This window comes from Portunus trituberculatus, chromosome 46, assembly GCF_017591435.1.
Source record: "Portunus trituberculatus isolate SZX2019 chromosome 46, ASM1759143v1, whole genome shotgun sequence".
NCBI lineage: Eukaryota > Metazoa > Arthropoda > Malacostraca > Decapoda > Portunidae > Portunus > Portunus trituberculatus.
In genome coordinates, this window is record NC_059300.1 from 31,011,853 (window position 1) to 31,030,236 (window position 18,384).

An 18,384-nucleotide genomic window follows, 5' to 3' on the forward strand; every position below is an offset into this window, starting at 1 on the left:
TTTAAAAATAGCGGGCCGCATATATGGCCTGCGGACCGTAGTATACACGTACGGTACGTTGGTAGACTAGTGCCAGGTGCTTGTGCTCCCACAAATGGAGAAATGGATAAAAATTCTCTTACCGGTAGGCAAGAAAATTCCGAAAATGTATTCTGAGAGTATAGGATTGCCAGGTTTGGCCTTCTAAGAGGAACGTGTATTGTGACCGAAAATTTACGGCAGATCTACCATTGAGGGTAAACAGATTTTGACCTTTTCTGTTCAGGATATTCAGCATATATTAATTAACTATTGTTCCCCTAAAATAAATGTATAATGCAATAAAATGGTTTCCAGAATTATCTTTATACATATGCAAAAATCACGTATATAGTATTATACCTTTCGTAATGGTTTAGAACATGTGTGTACGGCGTGCCCCGAATCCTGATTAGTTCTGGCTCTGGTGGGGTGTCTGTGTACATTTCTCTTTTACAGCTAAACCATACATTTTCCTCTTCCATATGATGAGGACATTCAAAAAAGGTTGGGTAGAACTTTCGCACCTGGTACGTTTTCTCTGCAGAGCTCAATATGCAATTATACCTCGGCTTAATTTGGCCGAAATGCTGGAATTCAGGTTTGGCTTAATAACCATCGAGGAAATAGTCTTAGAGTAAAAAAATCCTTTTTATTTATCATGTTGAGATATAGCAGACACTTTTATAACATGTTTCAATGGCACTGACATGATTTTTCGACCAAAATGATGCATTTTTGGCGATTTTCTGATGAAAATTCACTTTCAGTTTGAAAGTCACGAAAGGTTTGCAAGCTTCCTGAGTCACTAACATCAAATGTAGAGAAGCCAAACTTGGTGAAAAACATCCTTATGGGGTCCTCTCATCATTAACATTACCATTCTTTGATTTCTATGATTCACTGTCTGTTTGAATGTCACGACGGAGACATCATTTGACGGAGGATCCCTAGCACAAGCCACAATCAGGTGGATTTTGACATGGTATCTCTGTATTCCTTTTAGAATGGATTTTTACATGAAAGTGGTAACGCTGTTTTGCAATGACAGAAATTAACACATCTGGTCTCGGCAGCTCTACAAAGGCATGTGGCCCTGGCACATGCTGTACAGGAGCATACAACTGTCCAATGGGGCTCCAGGCTCTTCCACGAGGTTTCAGGCACTAAATGGTCCTTTTCACACTTGTACCCAAAATCTTCTGCCATCAGTGAGATTGTGTGTTCATTACCCATTTCCAAGGCATGGATAATGCTATAGGCATTGTAGTAGCTACGTTTGATATGTGGAAGGAGTCCTTGGCTGGTGGGGGGCAGATTGTGATGTGAAGTCCCTTTAGTGTGATGGAAAACCTCTTCCCGCATGGCAGAGAAATTCTTGGCCTTACTTACTGGTCTGAACACTTTGACCAAATACTGTTCTGCATCTCTGATGGTAGGTTGTGACAGGGTCGGCAACTTCCCAAAATGCCTAAGCAATCTTTCTGGGTTGGCCTTTAAGGCACTCTTCTTTGTGCCGACTTTGCTGGTGATGTCGCACCCAGTAAGGCTGTGTACAGCTGGTAGGACTCTGCAGAGGTCATGTCCAAGTTTTGTATACATGGTATGAAGAGGCACATATCGAGTGGTTTCTCCAACTCCAGCACGTACCCACAACTCTTCCAGGCCTTTCCCCAGAAACACTGGCATATGGTACAGCAGAGCAACAATCACATCCGTGTCACTGGTAATGACCACACACACCCTATGTTCATTTTCAATGCAGTCCAGGACATGCAGAGGGATGCGCAGGTCCGCCTCTTCAAAATTTGATTGCAAATGTGGCAGGGTCTTTTCTACACCTTTGTAGATACTGCGGCATTGCCATTCTTCCTCCTGTCCAGTCACCTGACCGAGCACAGTTGGGTATTCTGCCATGGGGGAAACACTTGAGCAGATGTACTTGTAGATTAGTTTTTCGAGCAGATCTTTGTTGCTGTTGGAAGGCCAAAAGGAATCCATGTGTTTCGGTAGCTGGGATGAAGGATCGATCGAGGTGTATTCTATGGGCACCTTTTCAGCTCGCCTCTTCCTCTCACTGTCCTTGACAGAGGCCTTGTCTGGATACATGTCAAAGACGAAATCACAGCGTCCAAACCTGCGGTACCCTTCAGATGTTGAAATGAAAGTGGCAAGTAGGTCTTGAAATGTTGAAAGTTTGCTGAGGTTCACCTTCCGAACGTTGGCCATCACATCCAATACGAAAGCTGAATTGTTTCTGTGATTGTAGTTGTAATCTTCAGGTTTGAGATTTGCCTCTAACTCCTTGATCAGCAGACTTTTTGCAGGCTTAGTCATCATTCCTTCATTATCAAACAGCACTGGGGATGGCACTACATCATATTGCACACACTACATCATAATGAACACACAATCTCACTGATGGCAGAAGATTTTGGGTACAAGTGTGAAAAGGACCATTTAGTGCCTGAAACCTCGTGGAAGAGCCTGGAGCCCCATTGGACAGTTGTATGCTTCTGTACAGCATGTGCCAGGGCCACATGCCTTTGTAGAGCTGCCGAGACCAGATGTGTTAATTTCTGTCATTGCAAAACAGCGTTACCACTTTCATGTAAAAATCCATTCTAAAAGGAATACAGAGATACCATGTCAAAATCCACCTGATTGTGGCTTGTGCTAGGGATCCTCCGTCAAATGATGTCTCCGTCGTGACATTCAAACAGACAGTGAATCATAGAAATCAAAGAATGGTAATGTTAATGATGAGAGGACCCCATAAGGATGTTTTTCACCAAGTTTGGCTTCTCTACATTTGATGTTAGTGACTCAGGAAGCTTGCAAACCTTTCGTGACTTTCAAACTGAAAGTGAATTTTCATCAGAAAATCGCCAAAAATGCATCATTTTGGTCGAAAAATCATGTCAGTGCCATTGAAACATGTTATAAAAGTGTCTGCTATATCTCAACATGATAAATAAAAAGGATTTTTTACTCTAAGACTATTTCCTCGATGGTTATTAAGCCAAACCTGAATTCCAGCATTTCGGCCAAATTAAGCCGAGGTATAATTGCATACTGAGCTCTGCAGAGAAAACGTACCAGGTGCGAAAGTTCTACCCAACCTTTTTTGAAAGTCCTCATCATATGGAAGAGGAAAATGCATGGTTTAGCTGTAAAAGAGAAATGTACACAGACACCCCCCCAGAGCCTATACTAGATGGCAATGCTGGCCGCTGGAGTCACGACTCGCGACAGACAGGATTTTGATGAAATGCAAGTATATATCTAGAAAGACAACATCCAAGCCTCGTCCACATGGGGACATCATTGAGTATACATACATAATAAATATGATTGCAGATATAGTAAGCTATCATGAAGTATCGGCTTTTTCTAGATAGCTAATTAGTGATCTTTGTCTTTATTAAGCCTAATGAATAGGTAATTATTTTTCCCATATCAACTATATTATGGTGTATATTAAGGTTGGCCTTTTCCGGCCTTTACGATCAGAAGTGTGGCCTCATGTGAATTGGGACATCTGGCAACTCTGTCTGAATCTGATGCGCCACAAGAGGAGGAAGAGACAGAAGGTGAGGAGGCGGGAGTGAGTTCTTGTGTGTTTGTGATGAACACCTGGCAAGTTGTGGTGAATTTCTCCGTTATGACGCACTGACCTCTGTTGATAGTGAGTACTGAAAGGTGTGCCGGGTGACAAGGGGCTATGTATTGTGTTGGCCAGTACTGGTGAGTGTACCAGTATGCTGTATTGCCTGTATTATGAATAGTGCTTACCTGTATCTCCTCCATGACTGGTGTATACTTTAGATTGGGAGTAAACTCTAGAGGGCCCATGACTCTTCAGGTTCTCAGTTACTCATCAATGATTATAGTAGTACTGGAGTTTCATTCAACATTCTCCCTGTGGTGTTTTTCTCCTGTCAAAAACACAGCCGCAGCAAGCTTGGGCCTGCCTAGGAAACTGACTTCTTGGGTCGAGGGAATGAAGAAAAAAAAGGGGTATAATATTGGTTATAAAATCTACATAAATGCCCTCGATTTGAAAAAAAATCCCCTACATTTATGAAATTTTTTCTTCAGATATGAGAAACCTATATTTTAACATCACTCCCACCTCAACTTAAAGATCTACAATCCAATGAGGTTGCTAAACAAAACTGATCTTCACCCAAGATAATGAAGGGCTTCGTAGTAGCCACAGCTATGGAGGAGCCGAATATGTAAAAAAATGAAGGAAAAAAATAAAATAAAAAGTTGCAACATGTTTCATTGTGCATATGTAATGATAGGATTAAGAAAAATCATGATTTTTTAAAAATACAAATAAAAAAATATTGATTTGATTTAAATCAGATTTTTATTTAAATAATTTTATATTAATTTTTTTTTTATTGCTGTAATCCTTTTTTTTTATTGCCATCAATGTTAAATGAAATAATAGTTTAGTGTTATGCATTACCCAAGATGAGTTTTTCCCTTTAAAAAGATTAATTATCTTAACTTATCAATGAAGTCTCCATATGTCTCTTCATTCTTATCACTTGCCCTTGAATTTCTTATTTGCATTTTCAGCATTTTGTTCTAAATCCTTTGCTTTTATCAAATGATAGCCACACTAGGTCTTTTTTTCTTCAACAGTCCATTTGGCATTATTGTGTATCAAATGACAATAAATCACCAACAGTCTATTAAAAAAACAAAGTAATATAATTTAGATATGAACTGTGAAGAGGCCACAGGCCAGCAATCCTTGGTATAGTATGGGGGAAGTGACTACTCAGGCAGCAGTGAGTAGGCCAGCAGGCTCCATCCCTGTGTATTAAACACTGATGAAAGTTGCCAATTTGTCTCTTTGCATGTTGTCAGATTTAGATTCATAATAATAAGAAATTGTACTCAATATCTTTTTTTTTTTTTTTTTTGTTAATTTTAAAGAAAAATACACCCATTGAACTTCATATTTCTATCTGTTGTTATTATCAATATAAAGACACTTTTTTTTTTTATGCTTTTGAATATTTGTCTTGTAAAAGAAGGCAATGATTCACTGCTGCTTGACTTGCTACAGGACCAGTGCAGGAACTGGACCGAATAAGCAGAGTTGATGCTTGTCCTGTACAAGTAGATCACATTTTCTAATACATGATATTTAATTTTATTTAAATTAGGATTTTTTTACTCTGATTTAAAATTATTTAAATGACGATGTGAATTATTTTATTCAAATCAAAACAACCCTGTCTAATGACCATATAAAAACCAAGCATAAAAAAAAGCAAATGGAGAAGTTTAATGAAACAAAAAGACACATTCAGGGGAAATTTTTGGAGCTTTGCTTCCTTTTCCCCCTCCACTGCCATACCTTGACACTAACTTGAGCACACATAACTTATCCTTATATAACTTAACTAGCCTGCTGGGTTGTTCACCCTACTGCAAGTTTTGTCTTTTTTTCTGACTGGGGCTAGTTTTTTTTTTTATAAAAAAAGAAAAAAAGATGCTGTGTGCCTCAGAAAGCTGTCAGGAGAAAAAAAGCTTGTATAAAAAATTTTGGTTATTGGAATTTATATAATGGTCATATATTGAGTGTTGCTCCTCTTCCAGGATGGCAGAAGACAAACCAGAAAGGAAGACTTCAGGCAGGAACCCTCCTGGTGGCAGTGTTGCTGCTGCTGTAGCAGACACTGATGGCAAGACAAAGGAAACAGGTGAGCTGGATATATTAAGTTATTTTATTTACATATTTAAGTTTATTTTCATAATGATAAATCTAGATGTACAGTAAAACTCTGATTGGTACTGTAATAGATAATATGAATATTTATGTAAAACTGTTCTTATTTCTCAGTTCCTAGAGAGTCAGGAGGGGGAATTGGAAAGAATCGGCGCTTGGCTAGCATCCGGTCACGCATCTCCATTGAGGAGCTGAAGAATGTTTACAAGCGACAGGTGACTCTGTCTCAGGATGACAGTGCTGAGCCTATTTTTGATCCTATGGCCAAGGTGAGATGCTATCCATCTTATCCATGGCATGAGTCTATTTGTATTGAAGTGCCAACCAAAGCTCCCAGCCATCAACCACTGTTCACACATATTCTTATACAAACATTGACTTGTGTTGTGGCCTCACTTTCCCAGTGTGTGGAGTATGTTGTGGTCTCAGTCCTACCCGAAGATCGGTCTATGTGCTCTGAGTTCACTCTGTAATGGGGAAGGCTGGCTGGGTGACCAGCAGGTGACTGTAGTGAATTGCACACAGTGTAGTGGTTAGCACGCTCAACTCACAATCGAGAGGGCTGGGTTCGAGTCCCGGTAAACGGCGAGGCAAATGGGCAAGCCTTTTAATGTGTGGCCCCTGTTCACCTAGCAGTAAATAGGTACGGGATGTAACTCGAAGGGTTGTGGCCTCGCTTTCCTGGTGTGTGTTGTGTGTTGATGTGGTCTGAGTCCTACCCGAAGATCAGTCTATGAGCTCTGAACTCGCTTCGTAATGGGGAAGACTGGCTGGGTGACCAGCAGGCGACCGAGGAGGTGAATAACACACACACACACACACACACACACACACACACACACACACACACACACACACACAAGACCTGGTACTGTTGACAGAAGAAGATGGAAGAACAAGAGGTCATGTACAGAAAATCAGGATGGGGCAGTGTGAGAAGGATATTGGAAAATATAGTTTTCCACAGAGAAGGGTGGAGAAGTGGAATGCATTGAATAATGAAGTTGTTACAGCACATAATGTGCATAACTTTAAGAAAAAATTAGATAAATGGAGACATGGAGACAGGATACTATGAGCCCCACTTGAACCCTTTACAATACAACTAGGTAAATACACAATACATGGTATGGAAATGTGTTGTATGTCTTAAGTCTGATGGTTTGACTTGAAAAGAAATATTCTTTCATTGGAGAAGATATAGTGATGACAAAGACAATATCTAGCATAAAGATATTTGATGTTCACTGCAGAATTGACCATCATTGTTAAAAGACTTTCTTTATCCATAATTCATTCTCCATCACCTGAGATACACTTAAGAAAGAAGAAGAGTGTTTGGATAGGGAGAGATAGAGGCTCTTCTGATGTAGGCTGACACTCCTGAAGGGAATTAAGCATCATGGATAGATAGATAGGTATGGGGTATGATTAAAAAAGAAAAAAAAAAAATCCACTTTCTAAAGGAAAAAAGTGCTTGGCTTAAGTTTCATCACCAACTGCAGTAATGCTGCTCCACTCCCTGGAAGTCCTTTTCTCCATGTGTGTCTGGCACCATCTATGATTTGTGTCAGATCTTTTACAGTGTTAAGATGGTGTCTTTTTAGCTCAAAATTCATCTTTGGAAAGAAAAAAGTCACAGGTGGTCAAATCCAGCAAGTTAAGGAGTTGGGAAGCTTTGATTGTGTTGGTGAGGGGCAAACATGTGATTTCAAGGTGCAGTGAATGGATGTGTTGTCATGATGAGTCACCCTATTATCATTAGCTTGTTATTGGTGAATATTTTTCCTTAAGTCCCTCAGAAGATCACATTACAAACCTACATTGGTGATCTGACTCAAAGTGAAGGTCTGCCATGGCATTCTGAGGCTTTTCAGGAAAAAAATATTCACCACAAAGAAGCTAAACTATGACATGATTACAATAAAGTAACTAATCATGTATGAAGGAATTCCAAACTTGCAATACAGAATTTCTCTTGATGGTGATGCAGGCACAGGAGAGCCTGATGGTGGTGAGGGGCAAGACAGGTGTGGTATACTGCCACCAAATGACCAACCATCTCTGCTTCTGGGACCCACAACATATGGAGAAACCTGAAAGGCTGCTTTGCATACTTGACAGGCATGTACTGCTTTCATCTTGGTCTTTCCTTCTCTCTTTCCTTTCTTATAAGCATTACTTACCCCAAACCCATCTTATTTAAAGTTGATCTGACAGCTTTTGTATGTATGGTTCTGAGTCCTTCACATGATAGTACAACTATAATCTCTTCATTAAATACATAGATCACCAGATGTCCAACTCAATATGAATTAAACAATCCTCACAGAAAAGTCACAGAGTGCCCAGCCTCTATTGTTATTAATATTTCTGAATGTGATAGGGCCAAACTCCATACACTCCTGCTGTCCTATTGAGCAAATTGGTGCTAGCTACCACTTGTGTTTTTTCTCAAAAGTTTTAATTCTTGGCCTGTTTTTTTCTCTATGTAAAAGATTCTGGCTGGTTTGTACTTAGTCTATGTTTTATACTCATATTCTTCCCCACTTCTTCATTCTTGGTATAAAACCTGCCACATGAGGAAGCTTTTCATACACTTTTATGAAAAGAATAAATGAGTTCATAAACCTGTTTATTTCTTATTTGCTTATTTTGTTGTTATTATTTTGTTCAGGTGTCAGGAGCTAGGATTGCTGCAGGAGTGTGAGCGGCTGGAGTGTCGTGCTGCCAAAGAGGAGGAAGTGTTAAATTTGCATTCTCCAGCACATTTTGGCCTCCTTCAAACCACTTCCAGTATCACCGATCAGGAAAAGCTGGAAGACCTCTCTTCACGCTTTGACTCTGTTTACTTCCATCCAGTGAGTTCTTTTCATCAACTGTCTTGTCCTCATTTATTTTTAGTTTTATGAATATTTCCCAGTGAAAGTTATATCTGATTGACTTTCCCTTTTTCATTTGCAAATTTACTTTTATGTTGGACTTTAATCTGGATGACATCAGAGAGTTGGTGTGGAGGGGGGGGAAACTTAGATGGAGGGGATATGAGAAATATGGAAGCAAGGAATGAGTGGGGATGGGAAGATGCGCATGGAGTGTGGTTAAGGGGGTGTCGCCATAGATTTAATATTCCTTCTGAAAATTTAGGGGATAATATTTTTCTCTTTCTAAAATATGAATATGGTGTTGGCAACGCTCACTCAAACTTTCGTGGCAAAATTCAGTTTTTAAATTGGCTTTTATTAAGAAAATAGATAAAAATATTGCAATCATTGGTGACATGGTAACAGGCAATGCTTTTTTATCAGTCATTGAATTAGAATCTATGTGTTTTTTTTATGTTAGAAATGAGTAACTATTTTCAGGTAGTGTTTAGCAGCCTAACTAAGTGGCCAGAGCCAGCAGAATGTTGTTGTCTGCTCTCAGTGGTCTGTGGACCTCACTAGGGAAAGGTTGGGTGTATTGCTCATTAGCAATATAAATTTTCTACCTACCTATGGTCCCTGGACTTCCCTAAGATAGCCATTTGGATTGCCACATTGTTCTCCGTTCAATAATAAAGCATTTGGTACAAGTATAAAAATGCTAACAAGCAAATCTACTCTCTGGGAAACTGTAATATTAAGAGAATCTTCACTACATAGGTTAGTTACGTAGGTGACATCCTTGGATTCACACCAGCAGTATCACTACCTCTCGCATCCTGAAGTGTGACAGTAAACACAAGGTAGTGGTGAAGAGGAAGGAGAAAGTATTCAGACCAAGATTACCAAGCAGCGTGTGTATAAAGGATGGCCATGGGATCTTTAAACTCTAAAAACCTCTCCTGAAAATCTAATTTTTTTTCATTCAGAAGCCTACTACTTTGTTAGTTTTTAACCAGAATGAGTGATCTTTGTTTTTTTTGTAAAGAAGAAATGTGTTTATATTTTTTCTAGTGACTGAAATAAATATATTTAGTTTCAAACATTTCTCTCTCTCTCTCTCTCTCTCTCTCTCTCTCTCTCTCTCTCTCTCTCTCTCTCTCTCTCTCTTCAAATCACTGGGTTGTCAGAGAACTTGTAAGTAAAATTTACACTAAGATGGAGAGTACTTAGGGAAAAATTCTTCACTAGAAATTGTTCTACAATAGTTTCTCCTTCAAAAAACAATGAGAACAAAACACTTAAGCAAAATGACTCAATAGAGAAAGGAAACAAAAGTAGTGCATAGAATTTGCATAAATATTTGTTGCTCTAAAAGCAATTTGTATAATTTTCTCAAGTGCAACTTGAATTATATTTCATTATATAAAGGATTTATCCATAGGCTAGCCGAAACAATAGATCGATCGCATTTTATGTTCTACACAAAAGTAAAATTGGCAAGGCCCCCTTAAGAAAGGAGATGCAGCTTAATATACATATGACAGTTGATTAGTGATATTTGTCTACTAAAATCTTTACAGCTTTCTTTATACCATCAGGGATATTTTCATAGTAAGCATTGCCTTTGTTTGTTTGGGCACTTTATTACAGATGTGTATATTTTGTTTGTCAGGGGACATTTGAGAGTGCCCTTCTGGCAGCAGGTGGTACACTGGACCTGGTGGATGCTGTGGCCTCAGGTAGACTTCAGAATGGTTTTGCCATAGTAAGGTGAGTCTCAGGGTTGTTATGGTGAGGTCGTCCCCAATATTTCATCAAAATATGTTGGAGGAAGCCTCGTTCTCTTTGATTCTCCTCTTCTACAGTTGCAATACACTTGGAACTCGTATCTGACAAATATGCATCCAGTGATATTATTATGTGCATCTTATCTGTTCATGCTTAATGACGGTAATGGCATGTTTTAAATCAGCTAGCACCTTGGTCAAGCATGTGATGTAATTGACATTCTCTGATCTCTCATGATGTCTCTTCCAGTCTCATGCTGAAATTTTCAGTTCAGTAGTTTTTACTGATGTTTTGTTTATGTTTATGTATTTACATTTTATGAAATCTCATTCAAGTGTTTTGGATACTAATTGTTAGATTACAAATCTTACTGGATGTTGTTAAATGATATTTATTTATTTTTTTTTGGTGGGGGCTATTCTTATAGCCATGTATTTATTTTGTATGCTCCAGTGCTTTCTTAGCCTTGCATGTACTTGGTCCATCACAAGCATTCTTTATTGTCTCATGCATGTAAATGTTAACATGAAACCTGTCTTTCAAAATAATGATGGAATTTATTTTTCCTTGAACAGATACATCAGTAAATAAATCATTGTGGTCGTTCTTTTCTTATTAGACCCCCTGGCCATCATGCTATGGAATCTGAATTCTGTGGGTATTCCTTCATCAACAATGTGGCTCTGGCGACCCGCCAAGCACTAAACACCCACGGCCTCTCTCGTATCCTGATTGTTGACTGGGACGTGCACCATGGCCAGGGGACGCAGCAGGCCTTTTATTCAGATCCCAGGTAATATAGTAGTGGTGACAATAGACCAGCTAATGTTACCTGATCGTAGTCAGTGGTTTGTGTGACAAGATTAGTGTAAGCAAGGGATGGTGATAGTGATAATGATAATTACGAATTCTGAGTAATGAAATGCATTTCTCAATGTTCCTCTCCAACAGAGTGCTGTACTTCTCCATTCACCGGTATGAACATGGCAGTTTCTGGCCAAATCTTCGGGAAAGTAACTATGATTACATTGGCCAAGGGAATGGTAAAGGTTTCAACTTCAATGTGCCACTCAACAGTATTGGCATGGCCAACCAAGACTTCTTGGCTATCCTACACCAAGTGCTTCTCCCTGTTGCCTATGAGGTAAACTTATCTTTATGTACCTTTCTTTTGTCATGCATTTTCTTTGCAATGTCCATAAGGCAAAAGGAGCATTTGGATTTGTTCATCTTATTGTGGCATATTTCAATCTCCAACCATTCTGTTTTGTACATGTTTAATTTTTGATTAGTGTTAAGTTGTTACTTTCACCATCCACTCAAGTGCAAGGATTGATGTCAGGTGTTAATATAAGGCATTTTAATGAATTATGGTGAAAGTTGATAAGTTTAATTATCAACAACTGAACAAAGATATCGTCTGATTTTGTTACCTTCATGTCTCCTGTCCTCCTGCATCCCAGCTGCACAAGACTTTCTTCTTTCGCCCATATTCGGTCCGCCTTTCTCCGGTAAACTCTGGAACTCCCTACCTGCTCCTATATTTCCACCTTCCTTTGACTTCAACTCATTTACCAGTGAGGTTTCAATACATTTATCCCATACATTTGGCTAACTCTTTTGACCCATAGTGGACAGACTGAGTGTATTATGATCTACAGGAAGTTATTAGGAAAAAAAAGAGGAAATCCAACACTATATAAACATACTGAGTGAAAGATATTTTATTGTTAGTTTGTTACTGATATAATGAATATCAAGTACTGCTGAAACTATTAATGTTAACAATCTGGCCAATATTGTGAGTAGTACTGTATGTTTATATTGTTATCAGTGTTCTGGGGAGGTACTACCATATATTGTGGTCAGAAATGTTTACTAGTTCAGATGATTAATTTTCATACCATTTATTTGTCTCAAGGATCTTTTACTTTAAATAAATCCATTGACCATTGAATACATTTTAATGAATCCACGTCGAATGATTATTATTATATTTTATTTATTTATTTTTATTTTTATTTATTTTTTTTTTATTTTTTCACACACTTCCATACTTCTTGGTACATCCTCCTTATTTTCTCTATATTGCTCATTCATATGATCAGCTGAATTAAATTAAGGTAATTGGAACCACAATGTTGTAAGGTAGACCCTTCAGAAGGAATCAACTTTATTTTTTCTACTTTTTACTCTTCTTCCTCCAAGACACTGTAAGTCAACTGTGCTTGATGATTTATTCAGTCCACATTTAATTCTTTCATCTTTACTCAACATGTTAAGTGTTGAATACGTTTACATTGTTTACCGTCGTCCATTTTCCTCTTTTCACAGACACCACTGGTTTACTGAGGTGATTACTGTTATTATTGTAATGGTTAGCAATCTTTCACTCTTTTTACTCTGTGACTGCCACAAAACTTACAATTTTCTTATCACTCCAGTAATTCAATTTGTTCTTTTGTTTATATTTAAGCTACACATGGAAAATGCCTAATAATGTTATGTATCCATTTCTGGATATACCAGGTTAAGGAGAATAGCCAGACAATACATCACACCTTTTCTTTTATTGAAATTAGATTGAAGGAAGGCTTTTATTAACTTTGTTACTTTTTTTCCAGTTCAGTCCAGAGTTGGTTATAGTATCAGCTGGGTTTGATGCTGCCATTGGATGCCATGAGGTCAGAGCCGATGATGTGGCATGCTGTGTGGTCACTTTGGTCCATCTGCTGTTAATGATAATGCTAATGGAATATTGGAACTTTTGTGGTACATTTGACTTCTTTTATGAAAGACTTTTTTCATATAAATACCTATGTTCTAATAAATATGAAATAGATAATAAAGGCTCATCATTGATACTATGAAAGGAAAGTTAGTGCAAGCTAGCTTAAAATTTACTCTGATAATTTAATTGTATCTTGTACTTTTCCACAAAATAAGAAACTGACAAATTTGATGAAATGCATATTATATGTATGGCATGTTGCTGGGAACATTTTTATAATTGCTCTTGAAATGAAGATTAAATGAAGAGTAAATTTAATCCTATATATGGACAGATATGAAATGGTATGAGAGTTATGAAGTCAAATGTCACCATGGAAGTTGTCTGGCATCATGTGTCAGTGAACTGTCACTCCTCACCAGTACACTTGTGCATTAGACGCGCATCAATCTCAGCATTTGGAAGGATGGTGGACCTCACTTTCTTACTTTATTTATTTATTTATTTTTATTCATTTATTTTTTTTTTTTTTCACTGACTGGTACTATATATGCTTTTCATTTTGCTTTTCTCATAGTTTGGCCCAGAGCTAGTTATAGTGTCTGGTGGGTTTGACTCAGCTGTTGGGGATTCCAAGGCAAGTAATGTGTATTTATAATTTTACTCTTTTCTCAGTAGTGATATGTAGTTCTTCTTTCGTTCATGTATATTATTGTTCTTTCGTACTAATTGAGTTCTTTTCATTAAGCTTTTACTCTGCTCAGTAGGTTGAATTTCTTTCTTATCGTGCATGTAAGAAAAGGCTAGTTGTTGCATGAGGAACATTATGTATGTCCTCCTGTGTCAAGATGTGTGATGATTTAGTTTTGACTAGTATGGTTTGTATGGTTTGCTCTCTCCCTTCAGAATGTCTTAGTAGTTTGTTCTTTAACAACTTATATCATTGCAGGATTTTATTAAAAGTCATTCATAACATTTATTTTATATTTATTTATTTATATATTTTATTCATTTATACTTTCTAACATCCATTTTACAATTGGATTACTGATTCTGTTTGCAGGGAGAGATGGAGGTGTCCCCTGGGCTGTATGCACACCTCACCTCCCACCTGATGACTTTGGCCCAAGGCAAGGTGGCTGTTGTCTTGGAGGTGAGGATTACTTAGAAATTATATAGAACTGTAAATGACAGTCTCCTGTTGTTTTGATATATAATTTTCTTGTCATGTGACTTGGAGCTCAGGTTTGAATCTTCATCCAGAAAAAAACAATTTGAGTGTTCATACTTTAATATCCTTTGTACACTTTCATGCATTAACTTTTGTTCACTAAGCATAAAATATAGGTATAAACTTATGATGGAAAATTGTGATCTTATAACCTGGCAATCTGCCAGAGATGATTTAAGCTAGCTAGTGAGGTGTATGGCTCATCACGCTAAACACTGTGTTAACCATAGTCCTTCCATGACTCAGATATTAACAAAATTAACAGGTCTGAAACTATTTTTCCTGGAATATGTTACTGAGTTAAATTAAAACAATATGTAATATTGTCTGTGAATTCCGTAGTAAGTAAACATAGACACACCTTGAAAATTAATCATCATGCTATGCTAGAAAAATGCAATAATTTGCCCCCAGGGAGGGTACTACCTACCATCTTTGGCTGAGAGTGCAGCAATGACCCTCAGTGCTCTGCTGGGTCACCCATGTCCATCTCTCATGGATCCCATCATACAGCCTTCAAAAAGGTAACACAAACCTTTGTATTGACTAATTACTTCAGGTGACACATCTCAGGCTTGAAGCGTTCCAGTTCAGCCTGGTGCTGGACACATTGGTTTAGGATTTACTGTATGCACCTCCATAAGAGTTCTGACATTTTTAATCATAGTTTGAATTACTGAGAATAATGCTCTGGTGTGTCTGAATTCAGCAAGTATATGTGTTTTTGTCTATTTTCTAATCTCCTTTAATGACTTATCTAAAGCCCTTTGTTTCTTCTTCATGCATGCAACTGTCTGCCATTAAAAGTGTCTCAGCCGTGTGTTGTGTTGGTGTACAGCTTGCAGGAGACATTGCTGAGTTTGGTGTATGTTCAGCGGCCATACTGGAAGTGTTTCCAGTATCAGGGATCCTTCAGTCTGGAGGAGGTTAGGGGAGACTCTGATCCCAAAACCTTCACACCAAGCCTATCCTTTATGGGACTGACAAGTTGCCGACCTCTCAGGTTTCCTACCAGGGACAATGTTGAGCCTCGGACACCTGAAGCTCTGCAGAGAATTAATGACAAATTTCAGTGCCTACGACAAAAAGGTCCGTGTTTATATTGGCTTGTTATATTCACCTGGCAGGATTTTAGATATGACATTAATTAACGTCAATGAGTAAATGAAAGCTTTTCTCTCTCTCTCTCTCTCTCTCTCTCTCTCTCTCTCTCTCTCTCTCTCTCTCTCTCTCTCTCTCTCTCTCTCTCTCCTTCAAATCTAGAAAAGCAATGTACCCGCCATACTCCACTCAACTCAAAGGAGGAAAATTTGACCCAATGTGTATATTAGCTGGAACAGTTTAATTTTTTTTTTTTTTTAAAGAAGAGAATGTAGTGGTTAAGAGCCTTAGTAAAAAAGATTCAGTTTGAATATGCAGGAAATTCTTCTGAAAGTATTTTTTGTAATCTGGATATTTACTGTTGGATATTTACTGTGTGTTTTTAGCACTTTCACTTTGAGCTCAAACATTATCATTGCTTGTGCACCTTTTCACCCACCATTTATTTCCTCCATATATATGTTGTACTTTTTCTTCTACTTTGATTTAGTATACACCCAGCCGATCTTAAGTATTGATACAGTGGCTATCAGATGGTGCCAGACCAGCTTAGTAGACAAGGCCTGGTATGGTCTGGCCAGCTTGTGTGTATTTTCTATTGAAAATTTGTTTCTTCTACCTAGCAGTGGGTCATATTTCTGACTTTCACCAGGTACCTTATACCTGCTAGGTGTAAAGAAGTCCATCCAAACTTCTGACCTGATTCGGGATTCGAACCCGACCCCTCCCAGTTGTGTCAGATGTCCTAACCACCACACTAGCAGGTGTGTGTATGTGTGTGTCTGTGTGTGTGTGTGTGTGTGTGTGTGTGTGTGTGTGTGTGTGTGTGTGTGTGTTTCACTGTTTGATCTGCTGCAGTCTCTGACGAGACAGCCAGACGTTACCCTATGGAACGAGCTCAGAGCTCATTATTTCCAATCTTCGGATAGGCCTGAGACCAGGCACATACCACACACCGGGACAACAAGGTCACAACTCCTCGATTTACATCCCGTACCTACTCACTGCTAGGTGAACAGGGGCTACACGTGAAAGGAGACACACCCAAATATCTCCACCGGCCGGGGAATCGAACTCCGGTCCTCTGGATTGTGAAGCCAGCACTCTAACCACTAAGCTACCGGGTGTGTGTGTGTGTGTGTGTGTGTGTGTGTGTGTGTGTGTATTTACCTAGTAGTATTTACCTAGTTGTATTTTACGGGAAGGGAGCCTATGCTCGTGTTTTCCCGTCTCTGTATTTTACAGTGTCTAATTTTCTCTTAAAAGTCATGTATAGACTTTGCACACACCACCTCTCTATCCAGTCCGTTCCATATATCTATCACTCTATGGTGGAAGCTGTTTTTCTCGAAGTCTCTTCTATACTGGCAACCCCAGCTTAACGAAGGGGTTACGTTCCTAAAAAACACTTTGTTAAGCGAAACTTCGTTAAGCGAACCAATTATAACAAGTTTAACCCCTGACTTGAACTTCCATTGAGAGTAAACAAAGCAAGAGTGCATCATAGTACAGTGGAAGGTTTAATGAAAGTAAAAATTATGAAGTTAAACATTTAGGCAGTTTAATTTAAGTCATTATAATGTACACTAATGTATGTATGTACGTAACTTTATAATGTTGATGATCTTAAATTTATGAAGGGAGGGAGAGTGAAACGGGAAAGACACTAACCGGCAACCTGTGGAATGTAAACAAGGGACGCATCATTGTATCACATACAAAATTTATGTAGCACATTTCCACAAGGCTTTCCATTTTATCCATTGTAGAGTCATGAGTTCAGGTGGTTCTTTTAGCTTGCAAGGAAGATACGGCCTCATCAGCCTTCTTAATAGAGTCTGCTGACTTGAAAATAGTAGAGACAGTAAATGGAGACAAGATGGTGGCGAGCATTGCTATAGTTTTCTCACCTCTCTCGTGTCTGTGAATAATATCCAGCTTCATTTTGAGAGTAAGAGACTTCCTGGTCTTCTTAGGAATGCTAGGCAACATTGCAGGGCGTTTTGGTGGTAAGTTGAGCGAGGGAAGACGAGCCGTTGCTGATGCTGTTAATGTTTTGAACAGGGGAGTGAGTGGTGCGCGTGTTGTCCACGAGAGGCTTGATCTTGATCTTGATTCCACAGGTGTCCCAGGATTTCTCCTGAGGCAGGCCTTATTATCAGCAGCTCCTGGTGTATTCAAAAGCCTGTCGGCTTGCGTGATATGGCGGGGCTTTCAAACTTCGAAAAAATTATCTGGATAAAACTTCGTTAAAGCGAGTTTGGTGTTTGGTAAACGAGCAGATGGTAGTAAAATGAAACCTTTGTTGTAGCGCAATTTCGTTGTGTGAACCTTCGTTAAGCGGGGGTTGCCTGTAGTCTTTTCTGAGTTTTAGTCCATGTCCTCTTGTGTCCCTTCTGTCACTCTTCAGTAGGTCGATCCTATCAGGAAACTCCATATTATTCATTATTCTGTAGATGGTCAACAGGTCACCTCTTTCTCTTCTCTGCTCCAGTGTTGGTAATTCTAGTCTCTCCAGTCTCTTTTCATACATAAGAGCCGACAAGGTTGAGGCCAGTTTGGTGGCCACTCTTTGTATCCTTTTCAATTTTCCTGATATTCTTCCTCGTGTTAGATGACCACAGTACTGCTGCATATTCCAGTCGTGGTCTGATCAAGGATACCAATTACTTTTTCACCATATCTTCATCAATATATGATAATGCAATTCTAATATTTCTCAGTAAGTTGTCGGTTTTACCAACAATTTAATTTATATGTTTATTGGGGGACATTTCTTTTGTTATGAGAACTCCCAGGTCCTTTTCACTTTCCATCTTCTTAATCTTCTCTTCTCCAAGTTTATATTGTCTTCTTATCCTATTTTTGCTCTCTCCAAATTCCATTATGCTAC

General features: G+C 38.6%; 1 protein-coding gene across 9 annotated transcripts in view; it reads left to right on the top strand.

Moving 5' to 3' along the window:
* Positions 1–3,566: 3,566 nt before the first annotated feature.
* LOC123520179 (histone deacetylase 6-like) overlaps positions 3,567–18,384 on the top strand; it is a 34,162-nt gene continuing 19,344 nt past the window's right edge. For 3 of the 9 annotated variants that reach the window (XM_045282196.1, XM_045282198.1, XM_045282197.1), the window contains exons 1-13: positions 3,728–3,765; positions 5,644–5,747; positions 5,888–6,042; positions 7,767–7,897; positions 8,451–8,634; positions 10,313–10,410; positions 11,048–11,221; positions 11,380–11,572; positions 13,053–13,112; positions 13,737–13,796; positions 14,223–14,312; positions 14,805–14,914; positions 15,229–15,479. In XM_045282196.1, coding sequence (XP_045138131.1) covers positions 3,743–3,765; positions 5,644–5,747; positions 5,888–6,042; positions 7,767–7,897; positions 8,451–8,634; positions 10,313–10,410; positions 11,048–11,221; positions 11,380–11,572; positions 13,053–13,112; positions 13,737–13,796; positions 14,223–14,312; positions 14,805–14,914; positions 15,229–15,479 — 1,633 coding nt within the window. In that variant the 5' untranslated portion in view covers positions 3,728–3,742. The other 6 variants (XM_045282202.1, XM_045282204.1, XM_045282199.1 and 3 more) reach the window with 5 other exon arrangements.